Source organism: Eutrigla gurnardus, assembly GCF_963514095.1.
Source record: "Eutrigla gurnardus genome assembly, chromosome: 17".
Taxonomy (NCBI): Eukaryota; Metazoa; Chordata; class Actinopteri; order Perciformes; family Triglidae; genus Eutrigla; species Eutrigla gurnardus.
The window spans coordinates 11,660,763-11,677,694 of record NC_139928.1 but is presented as its reverse complement, the minus strand read 5'-3'; the positions used below and the strand labels follow the sequence as shown (position 1 = coordinate 11,677,694).

Below are 16,932 nucleotides of genomic sequence, written 5' to 3'. Positions count from 1 at the left end.
ACAAAGGAAACCACACATCTGAACGTACCGTGTAAAACACTACATCATCATGCCGATTACAGTATGTGCCTCACCTGTCTCTTCTCCTCAGGAGCTTTGAGGAAGAGAGCATTGATGACAGCAATAGTGTAGGTCTGAATGTCTTGATCAGTCCTGGAGTTAGAAAACAGCAGAATGTTAACTACTAAATGGATCATTATCACCTAACCATGTGGTAATTTAATCATTAAGATAATACATCTACATACATACAGCTTACTGATCCACTTACCCTTGAAGATGTGGGATGAGCTGCCCAATAGTGATCTCTTGTGCCACCTTGTGGTAAAGATCCTGACTGTTGAGCACCATGGACTCCAGGATGGCCAGGGAGCGCTGCAGCACCGCTGTGTCCATCGCCGATTTGTTCACGTAGCTGGCGATCTGCAGGAAGGCCAAAGCAAGGGGAGATAAAGAGCCTGCAGCAAACACTACATAATTTATAAGGTACAACGTGAGGTCAGCAAAACCTTTGCTTTTACTTAGTTGTTGTGATCGTGCATATAAGGTAACAAATAATTGTGTCAAAGGGATCAAAGAAGTGATGTGTATGTTATTTAACAGCTTTTATTTGACAAATATCATCACCAGACTATTTTGAGAAATTAAGAAAAGCCACTGGTTGGCATCAGGAGACATGATTAAACTTCCTTGTGTTTATCACAAAGGCCCTCAAAGAGATGATCTGATTGTTAAATCTAAACTTTCCCCAACAGATATAAAGTAAAAGCAGGATTATAAATGTCCGCCAAGTAAGTCCCTGTTAAACTCCGGCCCTGTGTAATGAGACATTTTCTTGGCTGACCTTCTTGATGAAGGCCACAGAGAAAGTGTCCCAGGAGACGATGCCGTGGTCCATCAGCTCCACGAAGGCCGTCAGAGTGAAGGACAGCAGGTCGCCAAAGCTACACGATAAACACACACAGAGACACACATAGACCAGAGGAAACTTCTCTCCCGCAGATGGCTTGGAGCTGTGTATAGCTGCTAAGCCCAGATGGCTTGGAACATAACGAGGAATGAGCGGTCAGCAGAGAGAGAGAGAGAGAGAGGACAGAGGAATGCGAGATTAATGCTGCAACCAGGTTTGCTGAAAAAAGATGGAGAAAAACAGGGAGAGGAGAAGAAATGGGAAAGAGGTTTGTCGATGCAGCGCAGACAGACTGGCCTTCGACAAACAGCAGCGGCTGTCAGAAGGCCAGCAGGAGCCGGGCAGCACAGCGCGGTGTTAAATCAGGACCAGAAAGCTACAGAACGGAGTGAAGTCATGCAGTTACACAAATATCAGGAGAAATAAATCAGAGAGTCACGAGAGGCCAAAGCAGGGAACACATTAAACAGCTGTTTTATCTGAGACGTAGTACTGCTGGAAGTACTTAATGAGACACTTAGAAATCAGAATCAAGCGTTTTAGCTCGCATATAACCCGTAGTTGACTGGAGTGTTATTTCTGCTTTTACAAAACGGTTCGGGAAGCTCCAAACGGTCAGGTGTTTTATGGCTTCGCCAATACGTTTTGCGATACTGACCTCTGCTGCTTAAGATTGGCATTGCAAAAGCACCATCAGTTTATCACTTGCATTGTGTCAAGGTGATATGAAAATATACAACTTCTGCGGAGCGATAATCCAGCAAAAATCTTAAATCTAATTTTTTATTGAGAAAGCAGCAATCTTATGATGATCTCATATTTGTATTTTTGCTGAGTATGGTGTCTTTTCAGCTCCGAAACAAAAATGATAAGAAATTGAATAATTAACCATACAGGATGCAAATATTGTTACAGATGTCTGTGTGATTAGTGAACAGTTTAATGGGCGATAAGCAACCCACAGCACGAAAAAGACTTTTACAGATGGAACTGGGCATTTAGAGGACATACTGTACTTAACTACACAAAGCGACACGACATCTTTAGAGGCTATATTAGATCAAATAAAGGAAAACTTGTTGATTGAGGGATGATGTTCCTGCAGTGATGGAGGCCATTGGCTAATAAAGTTGAAGAGAAAGTATGAAAAGTTGAGTGAGTGAGCTCAGAGACAAATCCCTCTGAAAAGCACCGCTTTGTAAAGAACACCAAGATTTACTAATTAAGGGTCACTATTAAGAGTAAGAATATGTCTTTTTTTTTCTAAATAAATTTTAGAAATAAATCTTGGCTTTCTTTCAGTCTGTGTTGAAGAATTAGGAAGTCCTTCGAGTCTGTTGCCCAAAACCACATGCAAAATAAATCAAAGTGCAACACCGATTTCTAAATGGAAGCCTGGAAGTGGCCGTGTTAAATATATATGTATATATTATTTCCCATAAGGAGCAAGGGGCTAGAGTCTTAATCATGCAGACTCGGCCAGCAGGTTAGGAAGAGCACAGAGCCAATGATGTTACCCGGCCGGGGGGGAAGGGGAGGGGCTTACCAGGGCTTCATTATCTTCTGTAGTTTCTGATAGCGTCTGTAAAAATTTGAGAAACTTTGGCGTCAAAGGTGGGAAACAAACAACCAGCACAGAGCAGGGAACAACACACATCACACCCTGGTGTCAAGTTCATGCGTAAATGTCCCTGAAAGAAGAGACCAGACTCCAATCAAGTCTGATACACATCATACAAATGATTTCTGAGTCTGAGGATTTCATTTCAATATTTCATTCAAGATAAACGTTCATACACTGAACAAAATAGCATTTACCTCCGTTGTACAGCAGGACTCTCAGAACCTGTGCAAATCCAACCCAAACTGTCTGCATGGATAGATATCACTTGAGGTAAGTGAAACATTTTTTATTTTCCCTTAATTTTTTAAAGCAAAAACACCCCGTAACGTGTTGGCTGAAGTTGCACTGTACATTCTGCACACCCACATTAGATGTTCCATGTTTTAGCCAGTAGAGGGCGATGTCTGCCTTTCACTTGTGCTTGTATTGGCAGCAGCAGCAGCAGGATGCTAACTTAGTTCCACATGAAAACAGTACAACATCTCTGGCAGAAGCATTAGATCACAGCACCGCTCTGCCCTCAAGAGTCTCCAGCACTGAGCCTCTTGAATAATTACCGTCCACCAAGTTGGTTGGCAGGCACACTAATGAGTATGTGTGTGTGTGTGTGTGTTTGTGTGTGTCAGACACTGATACCTATCTGCTTGTCTGTTTCATAAGCTCCTTCTGTTGAGATGGAAATACAGCAGACACACACGCACACGCACACACACACACAACTCTTGAACTCTCCAGTGCTGAATAACTCATGTGCTGGTAATCTACATAAAACATATTTAATGAAAGTGCCAGAAGCAAAGTGGAGTCAACATCAGTGCTGCTGTGATGGCTCCTAGCTGTAAGATCAAACAAGGGTCAAATATTTGCTAATTTGAACATTATATGCAAAAAAGAAAAATAGAAGAGGCTGCAATGATTTCCAGTCAAACAGTGAAACCGGGCGTAATGCTAGAGGCTGCTGTCTCGTATTCAGAAATAGGAGATCATTAAGTGGTTTCTGCTGAAGAGGAGACCTTAGATTTCACACTGGAAGACAGTACAAAACAATCCGGAGCATAAGAGCAGAAATCATTCCGTTTAAGAAAGGGTTCGTTCAATTTAAGAATCCACGGCAAATAATTGTTTAAATTGCTTTCCCTGCAAACATAAATCAGTGTGTGCTTGTGACTTGTACTCACGTAAGTGCCTATTTGACATTGTGTGAGTGTGCATTTACAACATGAGTGTCTTTAGAGCCGAGACCTTATGCAAGAAAAACGACTCTTCCATCCGTCTTTTCTCCCGCTGGGTGAAAGGGGACGAACGATGAGAGATGCACGAGGCAGAAAATGAGAACGTCCCGGCCGGCTGCTGCATCATATGTCTGCTTGTATGTGCATATGTGTGCACGTTAGTGTTTGAAACGCCTGCTGATACTTTGCTCTGGGTTTTTACTCTCTCTGCATAGTAGGCATCACACACACACACACACACACATCACTCAAACACACACACACACATCACTCAAACACACTTCCCACTGGCATCACGGCTGAGAAATTCCACCTCAGCAAAAAATGTCCTCTCTTTAACCTTCAGTTGAGTTGAGTCTCTAGGGCCACACAACACACAACACACACACACACACACACACACACACACACACACACACACACACACACACACACACACACACACACACACACACACACACACACACACACACACACACACACACACACACACACACACACAGGATCTGCTGAACAGTCACAAACCAGTGCAGAGCTCTCTTCTCACTTCTGTGTAATGTCACTATAATGGCAAACAGGAGCCCCTAGGCATGATCTTCACATGCCAGTTCTTCTCTTCCAGCTTTAGAGTGTGTTACGGGATCGCGTCCTGGCTGTGGATCCTGTGCAGATGGCCTCTGAAGCTATGCCACAGGCCCTACTGGACGTAGCAGACGTAGACCTCCTCAAAGATGCAACCGCAGATATATTACGCAGAAAGGCTCCTGTTCAGCATGAAAGACATTTTTCATATCCAACAAAGACAGTTATTTCCCCAGAATGTGAAAGAATAGCAACAGCTTTTGTCTACCACTGATTGTAAGGTAGCAGCTTTCTTTTCAGTCCCTAGACAGGACAAATGTTCCCATTATCTAAGTCACAAGGCGAATATAAAAACAGAAACAAGATTTCTTCAGGAGCAGGCCTGATAATGACACATCTACCCAGTGGTGCCATGACATCCTAATGTATGCTGAACAACAATCGGCATCTACAGAGAGACAGCTGCTGCACAAGATGATTTGAGGAGAGACACTGAACGGAGAGCAGTTCAGTCCGCTGAGTGGAACCTCATCAGAATGCACAGTGCAACAACAACCAAACCCCTGGATTCTCACTCACCTCAGATCAGTGCAAAAACTCCACCTGATAACTGAGATGCCAGACATTCATTCCCCAAACACACAATCAACTTAAGCCAAGTGAGATCAAACATCATGAGTGGGGAATAGAAAACCACAGGAACTCGATATTCTTTCAATCTACTATAAACTACAAAATTCAAATTCATCACACAAAGAGGATTTGGAAAACACCGCAGCGACGAAGGAAATACAAACCAAAGAAAAGAGATGGACAATTTGACTTACTCAGTCCCGCTCTCCACCATCTGAGTGAGCAGGGAGATGCCGTCCAGGTTGATGAACTCTTGGGCGAAGGTGATGTCCCGCGACGCGTTGGCCAGGTCCTTCAGAGACTCCAGCTTGGCATCCATGCTGGACGACTGGATCCGTTCATGAAGCTGGACGGCAGTCTGGTACTGGAGTGGAAAGGAAAAGGGAAAACATTTTTTTAAATGCCTTGGGATAGTAAAAATAACGTTTATAGCCTCCGTGCATCCAAAATGGTCAGTGCTCTTTTGTACCAAGAAGGGTATTTTGCAAAGAAATAAAACATACAGGAGAGGTGGTCAAGCGCAGGATCGATCCATTCTTAATGTCGTTGCGATTCTGTGGAGATTTACAACAAAAAACGAAGTTAGCGAGCACTTGAGGAACATTTTTACATTGTCGCCTGGATTTAACAAAATAAACATGTAACCAAACCTTTTCTGTGATGTAGAAATTTGTGGCATCAGCAATCTGCAGAGCAAAGTTCTCATGGTTCCCCAAGGACCACCTAAAATCCATTAGATGAAGAGAGGGAAAAAGATTGCATAATGTGAAGAAAAGTGGAGAACATCTTATGTAAAATTCGGCTAATAGGATTTAAGTATGGAGATAGATAGAGAGGGCTTTTGCTAGAAGCTCCCTGGAGAATTATTTCCAAACCCAAAGGCATGCAGCACACAGAAGGAGCGACTGCAGACTCACCCCTCACACACTTCTTTAATGATGGCCGAGAGAGGCTTTTTCTGTGGGAGAAGAGAAAACTACATTTAGTCCACAGTCGGAGCTCGAGTTCCTAAAACAGTGGTCAACTCTGAGTGAGCTGCAATTATTTTATATTATAGGACTGGAACAATGAGAGGCTGTTCTTCAGTAGCCTGCATTTAACCGACTGCTGATGTAGGACCAGTGACCGTGTCTGTTGCACCATTCTGTCTTCAGCATGATTGAATACGAGACTGCTTCCACATCACATCAAGTAGCTTTTCTGTTGTACGATAAAGTTTATGTCCCTTCTAATCTATACTATATACTGTAGGATATGCTGTACTTTTTACAGCATCAAAACAAGTCATTTTTTATACCTTCCATCCCATAACATAATGATCTTCTTATCCCTTTTCCCATTTAATGAAATATGCCAAACTTTCAGTTAGGCCTGCCATGATCATTTTACATTATGAACTTATTGTGTGATATATGAACATCACCTTGATCATTTTTTTTGGGCCTCGATATTGCCTGTTTTGTTTACACGTGTTTGTTAACATAAAAATGTCACTAACAAGGGGAAACCCTTCTATTATAAGACTTTGTGGGCATTGTGAATAAAGTTAATTTTATTCATTGTTTTATTTTATTTGTGTATAATTGAGATTTTTTATATTTCCACATTCCAATTCTGTCTGAATGTGTTTATATAGTCTTAAGAATTAAATGCTTATCGCTTTATTAAAAAGGCTGCATTTGCACTATTATACTACTTTATTATCATTATATCAGTGGGATAACATAATCTTAAAATAGCCTATGTTCAGTTGCATTATGGGACATCCATTTTTTTAGGAGCTTGAACCATACTCTAGATTAAAAGTCAGGATAGTTGGTCTCTGACCATCTTTAAATGCTGTCCTCCTTTTTTTACTTATAGTTACGTGTCTGTTATCCATACTGTGCCCAACGTAATCTTCAGGCATGAGCTAAAACTAAAACCACCAACATCCTCAACACAACAGTTTCACGAGCGTCTGTATACACGCTTCACTGGGGATTACCCTGAGCAACAAGAGAGGCTGCTTCAAAGAGCAGTTCGCCGTAGTGATGAAGATTTACAGAGAGAAGATAATGGTGGCAAGATGACGGGCATACAGTATATGACAGGGAAACAAAGGCAATGAGGTGACAGAAGAAGAGAGGAGGCTTTTATGTGAACATAGAATAAAAAAAAAACTGGATAAGATAAGATAAGATAAGAAGGGAAAACAACAGCAAACACAGGAAGGGGGAGAGAGGAGGAGAGTGGTGGGGGAGAATGAAGAACAAACAAAGTGCATATGGAGGAACGAGGTGACAAATATAAGGAGGGTGTGTGCATAATGCCAGGCGGGATTAACTTAATATCCGCTCCCTCGCCACTGCTGGCGTCCTCAGGCTTTCTGGGACGTGTACGCTGTCAGACGGCAGTGAGCACGCACAATTTGTGCAAAAATGTGTGTTTCAAGAAGCATTTTAATGTTACATGGAACTGAAAAAAATGATTGAAAAAATATCAAAATTCTGCGGAAAAAAATGTTTAAAAAGCAAGTTCATGAACACTACTTGAATAATCTGGGTTTCCACAGCAAATGTTCAGAATTTCTTAGTTCTACTGTGGTTTCTTTGATAATGAGCAAATTATTAATATGCTCACTCATCAGAGAAAGAGCAACGGTTTGCAATATTTTAAAAGACATTAATCCACTTGTGCATTGCTTGGAGCAATTCCTTCTCTCGTGCATGATCAAAGACGTTTCCGGATTCTAATTGTATTATTAATAACCTAACACATTTAAATGCGTTTCTGTTTAAACAATATAAAAGATGATATATTACTACATGTGCAACACTTTTCAGAACTTGTATTAAGTGGAACGGGGACTTTACATGTTTAGCTCCTGTATCACCACAACATTAGAGAATTGTATCAGGGCTTTGATGGAGTGCTACGGTTGTGCATCGGGATTTTCTTTCTTTAGAAACAGATTTGATTTTTGTTAATGTATCTTTTATTCTACCTCATCAGAGATTTAGCTTGTTTAACATACTGTATATTGAAGTTATCATCATCATCATCATCATCATACACAGCCTATTTAAGTTTAGAATACATTTGGGTTGGATCGTCGAATACTCTTCAATGTTTCCCTGGTTATCCCTTCCAGAATCTCTTTTCTCCTCTCATAACGGCTTCAATATCTTCCTTTTATCTTATTCCCTCTGAGGTCTTAACACATATTGCTTTGCCTACCCTCTCATCATCGGCAAGCTCCACCACCTCCATGATCCCATCTACTACTCGATCACTCCCCTGTCTGAACTCCCACCAAATCTTCCTCGCCCTTACCGTTACCTCCACTATACTATTCACGTTGAGCATTGGCATGAATGGGAAACACACAGCTGCAATCTGCAGTATAATATCTTATATTAAAATCTGATGTTCTTGGGCTCTTGAGTGGCAAAACAAATATGTGAATTTAGGTTTGTTTTCGTCACACATGAAAAAGATGTTTCTGTAACCAGGCAACGACACAGTTTAACATCGGTTTAATGCCAGAACCATAGTGTATAAAATACAGTCACAGTTTATTTCCCTTTGGTTTGACTTAAATTCTCCTTTCCATCCTTCCCGTCCAACCCGTCCCTGTTCTCTATTAAGTTTCTGACAAACAATAACAATATTACAATTGTCTGTACTTGTACCAATTCCACAGCTTTCCAGCACAAATGTCGGACTTTCGTGCCTGCGGGGCATTTAAAGTATTTGGAGAGAAATCACAGTGGGACTTATGCACACACACACACACACACACACACACAGCTGTTCGTAAAAGGAGGAGGAGGACAAAACAACAGAAATCCGGAAAAAAAGCATATACACCCAGATGTCATCACACACACATACACACACACACACACACACACACAAATAGTAACAACGCAAACACACCCACACACAATTTGACTTATGCACAGTTGTACCCACATATAAAAAAGCAGAAAACACACACACTCTGGGTCTCAAGACAGCGCAAGCAGCTGTAGCCCACTCCCCATCGCATGACTCAGACAGCCATACGCTGCTGCAGGCGCCTATTGTACAGAGGAGATGCAGAGGGAGGAGGAAGAGGTGGGGGCTGATGGTGGAGGACAAGAGAGGAGGAGGCGCGCAACGCTACTTTCACAGTTACAACAAAAGATGGGGAGGAGGAGTGAGAGGGGGAATGAACAGGAGAGGAAGCATAGGAGGACAAGGAGGAGGATGCAACAGATAGGAGGAACAAGAGAAAGATGACAGGGAGAGATAAGAGTTAGAGAAAAGCAGAGGAAGGGGGAGGGGGGGAGGGGGGGAGGCGAGGTGGCTGCCTACAGATGAACGATGAAAAAGCTGAGGAAGAAGAAGGCGTTCAACAATTCAGACCGCAAAGCCCGGCTGATAAACGGTCATTAAATACCAAAAGCGACATCCCTAAATCGACACTTGAGTGTCTAAAGGACCGCGTGGCAAAAGCCAGAAGCACATGTACGCCGTAGTTGTACGTTTCATTCAGTGGTTCATCCATTGACAAGGGAAATCATGGCTTCAGTTGCCACGGTGACTCATAGCTTGTACACTCATTAGCCCATCTGTGAGTCACACACACACACACACACACACACACACACACACACAGCTGAATGAGTCTCATTGACGATATCGCTGTTCACCTTTTGACCATAATTTACAGCGACCACATCATGAAAATCCAAATCCAGTTTCAAATGCATTATAGATTCTAGTCTAGGTCCTGCTTTTGACACTTCCAACTCAACAATACTCAACATTCACAATCTGTACCTCCACCTGAATTAGAGCTGACTACATTTAAAAATAACCATGTTATTTATGAATGAGGAACAATCGTTTATTTAATTCACATTCACATTTTACTGTCATTGCTATGATTTCCCAGTGGGCTTTGCAGTTGAATCAAGTTTTTTTTTACACCTACCTGGTCTATCTCCATGAGCTTGGGGAAGGCCCCCGGCCACTCAATGGCCACCTTGACAATGTCTGCCGGCGGCGGCATGATTGACGGGGAGGGGGGGAGGGGTGGGGAGGTCGGGTGGTGTGAGTCTTTCACTGCCTCACACCTCTGTCACTACTTCTGGAGGCCGCTCATCCAAACCTGCAGGACAAGAGTGAAGGGAAGGAGAGAGAGGCAGATGGAGGAAGACAGAGGTGGATGGGAATGAAAAGAGAGGGGGGAGAGGAGAAAATGAGGCACATTAGTCAAGAGCTTGCTATAGTTTGCTTGCATTAGTGTCCTCTAAATTCAAAGAATATGATAATGGAGGAAGGTCGACAAAAGAGCAGTGCTGAAATATACATAGGACAGGAGTATGCAGCACTCTGGAGACGGCACATCAGCACCTGGTAAATTCACTCTGGCAAGAGAAGCTACTGAACAGCTCCAATAATTCATTTTCATACAACATTTAAAGAATTAGAGGAAATTACTCAATTGACCCACTTACATGAGTTTTCTGTTATTTGTGCCCACACACACACACACACACACACACACACACACACACACACAAAGTATACACACTGGCGTCTTATATTATCATCACCATCTGAGGCTCCCCAGCTGCAGTGTATAAGGGTCTGTGATCAGCACTAGTGTCGACACCACACATGCATCACCTGCCATCTCTAGTCGTTGGCCCACAGCTGCAACTCATGTTTATGACATCATGGTTGACACTAAGAAAACTTTATGGAAATTCCTGCAGATGCCTGCACTTAAAATCATGTTCAAATACACAGTTCAACCCAATTATACACACTAAAGCAGACAAACATATTTTTTTTTTCTTTTTTTACCTTTGAGACTACTTTTTCAGAGGTAGCCCAATTTAATTTGCAGCTGTTGACACACAGAACAGTAGGACACGCTGGGGCAGAGCTTAATTCAAATGAAAGTGTAACTGCTAATGAGGTCACAGCCTGCGAGTGCACTGAATAGTTACAATGTGCTCCGTCTCCGGGACCTTGCCTCAGTTCAGCCATTTAAAGACAGAGCAGAAAGACAGGCAACAACTTGGCAGCATTTTGCCACGACTTCCAAGTATACGACTCCTTCAAGACATTTTCACAGGCAGAAAAAGCAGCATCTCTCACTGAAGTGATGATGCAGCACTTTTACAAACAGCCAGTAAGCCTGCAGGACAGCGAGAGCTTTCAAGGCAGGTTAGTGGCTGTTTGGGCTAAAAGTGCTTCTTCTTCTTCCTGTGTGAGGCAGGGAAGTCCGTTCAAACTTTATGGTGCAATATCAAATTGTGGTTTGCTATATTTTTTTTTAAAGAAGATGGAAAATCCGGAGGAAAGTTGCTAGGGAAATCAAAAATAGGAAGTAAAAGCAATGGACGGAGAGAAGACAAGGAGGGAAGGATAAGAGCATTTGTTGGACGTTCATTTTACAGTGAGTCACACAACAGACAAGAAATAAAAGCTGTCATGTCAAAACACAACTGAAATACCCTGGTACACGCACAGCAACAAACACACACCAACGCTCGCTCCTCTTCAAGCGAACGCACACATTCAGACATCGGACCATCGGATCCTCCTGGGTAGCGGCTCGCTGGCGTCCGTCCCTGTGCAGAGGACAACTGTGATATCTGACAGAGGAACAGGCAGCCGGCTTGACCTGAAACCCTGTGGCTTTCTAAAATAAGCCAGTTAGAAGTTCCGCGGTGGAAAAAAACAGCCAAATCACAGACACTCTGAGTCCCCATGGGGAGAGCTGGGGTAAAGCCACTTCTGTGTGCTCGCAGGGGGGTCTAATGAAATCCACCACCAGCACGCGGTTATCAAGTGGAAAATGTACCATCGATATCCAAGAAACCAAGTGAGAAAGGCATTAATAATTTACTTCCTGGCCTGTCTAGAAAACTTGGATCATCCTAGTTCCTGGTTTAGAAGCTTTCTTACATATTTAATCTCAATCAATAATGCATTAAGACTGGCTCAGAGTAATTCCTGGGAGAAAACTACTGAGCAGAGTAGTGTTGATATGCATGTGTGCATCAACACGGGCTAAAAAAAAGAGACTGATGACATGTGTGCTCAAAACACTGACCTCAAATGTTTTTAAGTGCATGTCTGGAGTCTGTGTGCTACTGTGCAGCACACGCGGTGCCATGTGACATTCATTTTTTTTTTTTTTTTTTTTAGTGTGTTTGACGAGCATGTAATAATCTAAAGATAGTTTACGTAATGAGAGCGGCCCGGCGTTGTGTGTGAGTCACCCCATAATGATCCACATAGCCTTTATTCAAGGGCCCGTTACCATGGCAGCTGCTGCATCAATAGCTCGAGATGTGGATGCATCTTTCTTTCCAAAGCGCGTGTCATACTCAAGTCACGTTTGTCACAACTCCCCAAAATATGACTCACTCCACCCCTCCGCTTTGAATTTGAACCATTGAAAAATGAGCGAGTATGTTCATTGAAGATTAGAGTGGTTTTGGAGCATATATTAAATACTTTGTGAGACTCTGTGCCTGCAGTGGCGTTCAGAGTACGCAGCTGTGCATCTCTGCGTTTCCCTTTCCCTCTGACTAATCAGCTGCAACCTTACGCAGAGAAAATATCGCTTCTGGTCACCGTTCTGGAAAAAGCAAGGTGGTGAGTAAGATGTGGAAAACTTTATGGACTACTTCCTGAAACAAACATGTATAGTTTTAAGAACATCAGCCAATGTTAATTCGGTGTTAGAATAAACAAAATAAATGTGTCTCATGATGACAAGCCTTGCTTCAGATATACAGAGAAGGTGTGAATGAGTTTAATTCAGATAACAGCGTGTTAGTCATCTACAGATTCTCATCCTTCTCAAATATGACTGGCAGTCAGTGAAGGCTCTTGAGACGAACTGGTTTTAACCATGCTTTGCGGAATGCTTGCAGGGATTTCAATGTCGGTTTGCATGGATTGCTTTCAACTTTTGTACAGATATTCATGTTCCCCTGAGGATAAAATGCAACAACGTTGGTCCTTTGATCCTCCAACTCTTCAACTTCACCATGAGATTCACATTTTTAGTTTTGGACATGTAATTTGGTTCAGATCTCCTTGTCTTCCTCACAGTGAATTCTGTCTGCTGAACTAATAACGTCCCCGTTAATGTCTTTGTGTTCGTTGCTTATTAGTTAATGTTAGCATGATAGCATTGTTAGCATGCTGATGTTAGGCACAACAGTCCTTTTAACTAAATGTAACTAAAGTGCAGCCTCACAAACTGCAGACCCTTCGTCTCATTTCAACTCCACAAAAGAGCGGACCTAAAAGGATCATTTTACTTTATTGTTTTTTTGGCCATCATTCCTATCAGGAATGCCAAAAATGGCACTTTCATCACTGATGGGCTCAATAATAAGATTGAAGGATTTTTTTCTGGTAGTAGCTAAGGAGTAAGCCACCTTGCTTCCTCCTCATCACTATTGGCGGGCAAAGTTCATGAGCTGAAGTTTACGTGAGCATTTCTATTATAGTGGAAACAGGAGTTTAGATGGGTGACAGAGAGAATGTGGGGAAACTCCCGATTAATTTACTTAAATAAAGATTAAACATGGCAATAGTTTTAGTCTGTGTTGTTATTCGATAACCACTCGGAAACAATACAATTTGTATATATTATATATATTTCTTAAAAGGTTTTAAACATGCACTTAAGTTTGATTAGCCAAACTAATTTAGAAGGCAAAACTAAGGGAAATGACAAAGTTTATACCCAAACTGTCGGCAAGCAAGTTCAATAAATTGAGTGGGATAATATATCTGTGGATATTAGCTAGGAGCAGGTATAGCAGAATCTGGGTGTCTGTGGGCAAAAGATTGGGAACAGCAGTACAGAAATGCCAAAGATATATTTGAGAAACAGAGAAGCTATAAAGCAACTGAGGGTTGGTCTGGGATGATTACAGCTCACTGGTGAGTGCAATACTGTCATGATAGAAACGGAGAAGACAGTTCAGTAAACTGGAATTATACTTTACAATGGAGTGTAACGTTCTTCTTTTCATGTGAAGTCAAAATATAAGGCTATCCTCCTGACTGAGGATATGTTTTGGTTTTCCAGGAAATACTGTGTGTGTGTGTGTGTGTGTGTGTGTGTGTGTGTGTGTGTGTGTGTGTGTGTGTGTGTGTTCTGAGCATCTTGTCATCATCTTCCGAGAAGTACAGATGACTCAGAGATGGACGGCCTTGAGGCTTATTGATTGGAGACACACACACACACACACACACACACACACAACCACACACACAACCACACACACACAACCACACACACACACACACACAAATTTAATTGCTGACAGCCACAGTAAATCCCTTGAAAATGGGCTCAAACATAATTGAGACACACAACGGTTCAACACTTGGGGACAACACGATACGGAGTTGAATATCACGATAACGATATTATTTACGATAAACGACAAGTTAAAGTGCATCATTTCTGCCCTTTCTGCTTAAATACAACAGCATTTACCAAATGAAAGTTAATCATTTCTCTATATTTATTGAACAATTCGAACCTTGAACTGAACACCAATAAAGAAAGTGGCTGATCGCAATAACGCCATCTTTCACGACGTGTTGATGATGATAAAACAATGTATTGTGCAGCCCTATTCAACACACCAGCACAACTTCAAAGCAAGTTTCGCACGAATGTTCCTCAGGTGTTTGTCTTCGATATTCCCTACGTGTCATCATGAGTGTTTACTGTAGCCGGGGGGCTGTATATCAATTCCCAATCTGTCGCTCTGGCATCTCATCACAACCTCCTTACAGTGTAAATGAAGCCTTGTTATCGAGCTGGCGGCTGTCAGAGCACATCATGTAAGAGCAGGTGATGTGCTGCGACCCGGTTCAGTTGACTGAGTGTGTGTTTATTTTTCTCTCTGCCACAGGTTTAAACAAGCTAACAGGACACCGACCTCACTCCATCTTTTTTTTATTTGCAGGAGCACATTGTCGGCATCCGACCTCGCTTCCTTCCTTTCCTCTTTTCCGCCATTCATTCATTTGGTCGACCACATCCGACGTTTCTCTATTTCCTGCCAAGTCTCTTTCTCCCCTCAGAACATATTATTTTGCAGATTGCCCACAAAACATAAATCAGACCACGAAAAAAAACAACAGCCTCTGCAATCTCTTCTTCATTCATTTTGACATTCGTAATCTTTCCATTGTTTAATTGTACTAATGTGTGCAATAACACTGCCAAAAACCATCACCACCACTCTAAACGGGCTGCGGTCCAGCGAGGTATTGTAATCTGTGAATGTGTGGAGATAATCTGTCTTCAAGCACTCGGCCACCTGCCGTAAACAGAGAGGCATGTGCCGCTGGGTTACAGCAGCCATTATTTCTCAGGATTAGCTCCAAAAGAGTGGGGAGGGGAAAAAAACTAAATCTCATGTTACCCTGTGATCTGATCTGGTGCCCGAGGTCGGAATTAGGGAACAAAACCATCAATAAAGAAGGGAGAGAGGGGGTAAGAGGGGAGCAAACGGACTTAGAGAGAAGGTGTGTGATTTGTTGGGCAGCAGAGCAGTGCTGGGTTTCACCTCAATAATTCATGATGTGTAATGTGAGGGTCACATCGTCTGTAGAGGGGGAGGAAGAGAGGAGATCGAGAGATGAAGGGGAGCAATGCAAGTGAAGATGAGGAGACAGAGAGGGAGGAAGGGGGTGATATGTAATAGATATTAATGGATGGCAACAATAAATAATGAAAAGTAGATGAAGAGGAGTATGATGAATGAAAAAGCAAGGTGGAGAGAGAAGAGAGGAAAAGGGCAGAAGAAAGTGAAGAAAAGAAGATGATAAAAGAGCAAAGAAGAGTTGACAGAATAAGAAAAGCAGCAAAAGTTAGAAAGCCAAATGTACAGAGCATGAATACGTCTACTGCTTGGAAAGGTCACTCGTTACATTTCAAGCTCTTCAAAAGAATCCGCCAAAACCACTTTCTTATAACGCACAATGACTTTCAAAGCATTTTAATTAGAAACAAACTGGCATGAGGTGGTGAGAGAAAAAATGCCTTTCTGCTGTATTTTAGGGATTTCGACACTTTGAAGTGCAATTATAACTTTTTAAAAGGACTGGCTGATGGAGGGAGAGACAAACAGAGTCAGACTGGGGGGCATGGATATCAAGGGGGAACACGATCCAAGTGAAGCACATCCTTTCCTGCCAGCTCCCCCGGGACCTTATTATGAGCCCTAACGGTGTGAGAGAACATGAGGCAGCAGTTATTTATACCCAGGATGTCAGCGTGACCAACCAGCACTCAGCCTTTGTCAACACGTTTACTAAACTCTTATCCTCCTTCTCCCCCAACCTATCGTTTTAGGTGATTTTAAGATTACCTCAGGCACTCGGAGCAGCCTGGAGCATGCTGAACACCACACCTGTTGATCTCCCATCGGCACTCCTTGATACATATAAATGTCAGGCTACGAATTCTCTCCCCCCCCCTACTGCCACGTCAAAAGTGTTTCAGGCTTTCATGCAGCTTCCATACATCATCGTGATTAAATGGGATTACAGGGATGTCTCCATCAAGTCTTCTTGGCTCTGGTCCTGATCACAGCCCTTTATATTGGGTATCTCTGACACGCTTAAATTGTTGATATGATATGAATAAAAGTTTAAGCGTGTTCATTAAACTTTTTGTGCTTAATGAAGCAAGCAACAGCATGAGGTATCCATGTCATCAAAATCTCTTTTCTGCAGATATGAATCCTTTTGAACTCCCACATCCGGTGCTAAGGTTCTCGTGTGCAGTCTTTGAGTCTATATTTAATCACACTTGTATATGTGTCTGCGTATGTGTGTGTGTATGTTAATCTATAGCGCTGGGTGGATTTCAAAAGAACCCCTTCTAGCTCTTCATCTGATTCCTCTACAAAGGGCCC

General features: G+C 42.3%; 1 protein-coding gene across 4 annotated transcripts in view; it reads right to left on the bottom strand.

Annotated features, from left to right (window-relative positions):
• elmo1 (engulfment and cell motility 1 (ced-12 homolog, C. elegans)) overlaps nucleotides 1-16,932 on the bottom strand; it is an 84,411-nt gene that overhangs the window by 45,604 nt on the left and 21,875 nt on the right. For 3 of the 4 annotated variants that reach the window (XM_084032900.1, XM_084032899.1, XM_084032902.1), the window contains exons 2-10: nucleotides 9,945-10,121; nucleotides 5,899-5,939; nucleotides 5,632-5,704; nucleotides 5,485-5,535; nucleotides 5,176-5,345; nucleotides 2,457-2,492; nucleotides 845-944; nucleotides 272-423; nucleotides 75-153 (exon numbers count right to left, since the gene is read on the bottom strand). In XM_084032900.1, the coding sequence (XP_083889026.1) occupies nucleotides 75-153; nucleotides 272-423; nucleotides 845-944; nucleotides 2,457-2,492; nucleotides 5,176-5,345; nucleotides 5,485-5,535; nucleotides 5,632-5,704; nucleotides 5,899-5,939; nucleotides 9,945-10,022 (780 nt within the window). In that variant the 5' untranslated portion in view covers nucleotides 10,023-10,121. The remainder of the gene's footprint in view (nucleotides 1-74; nucleotides 154-271; nucleotides 424-844; nucleotides 945-2,456; nucleotides 2,493-5,175; nucleotides 5,346-5,484; nucleotides 5,536-5,631; nucleotides 5,705-5,898; nucleotides 5,940-9,944; nucleotides 10,122-16,932) is intronic. The other variant, XM_084032901.1, reaches the window with a different exon arrangement.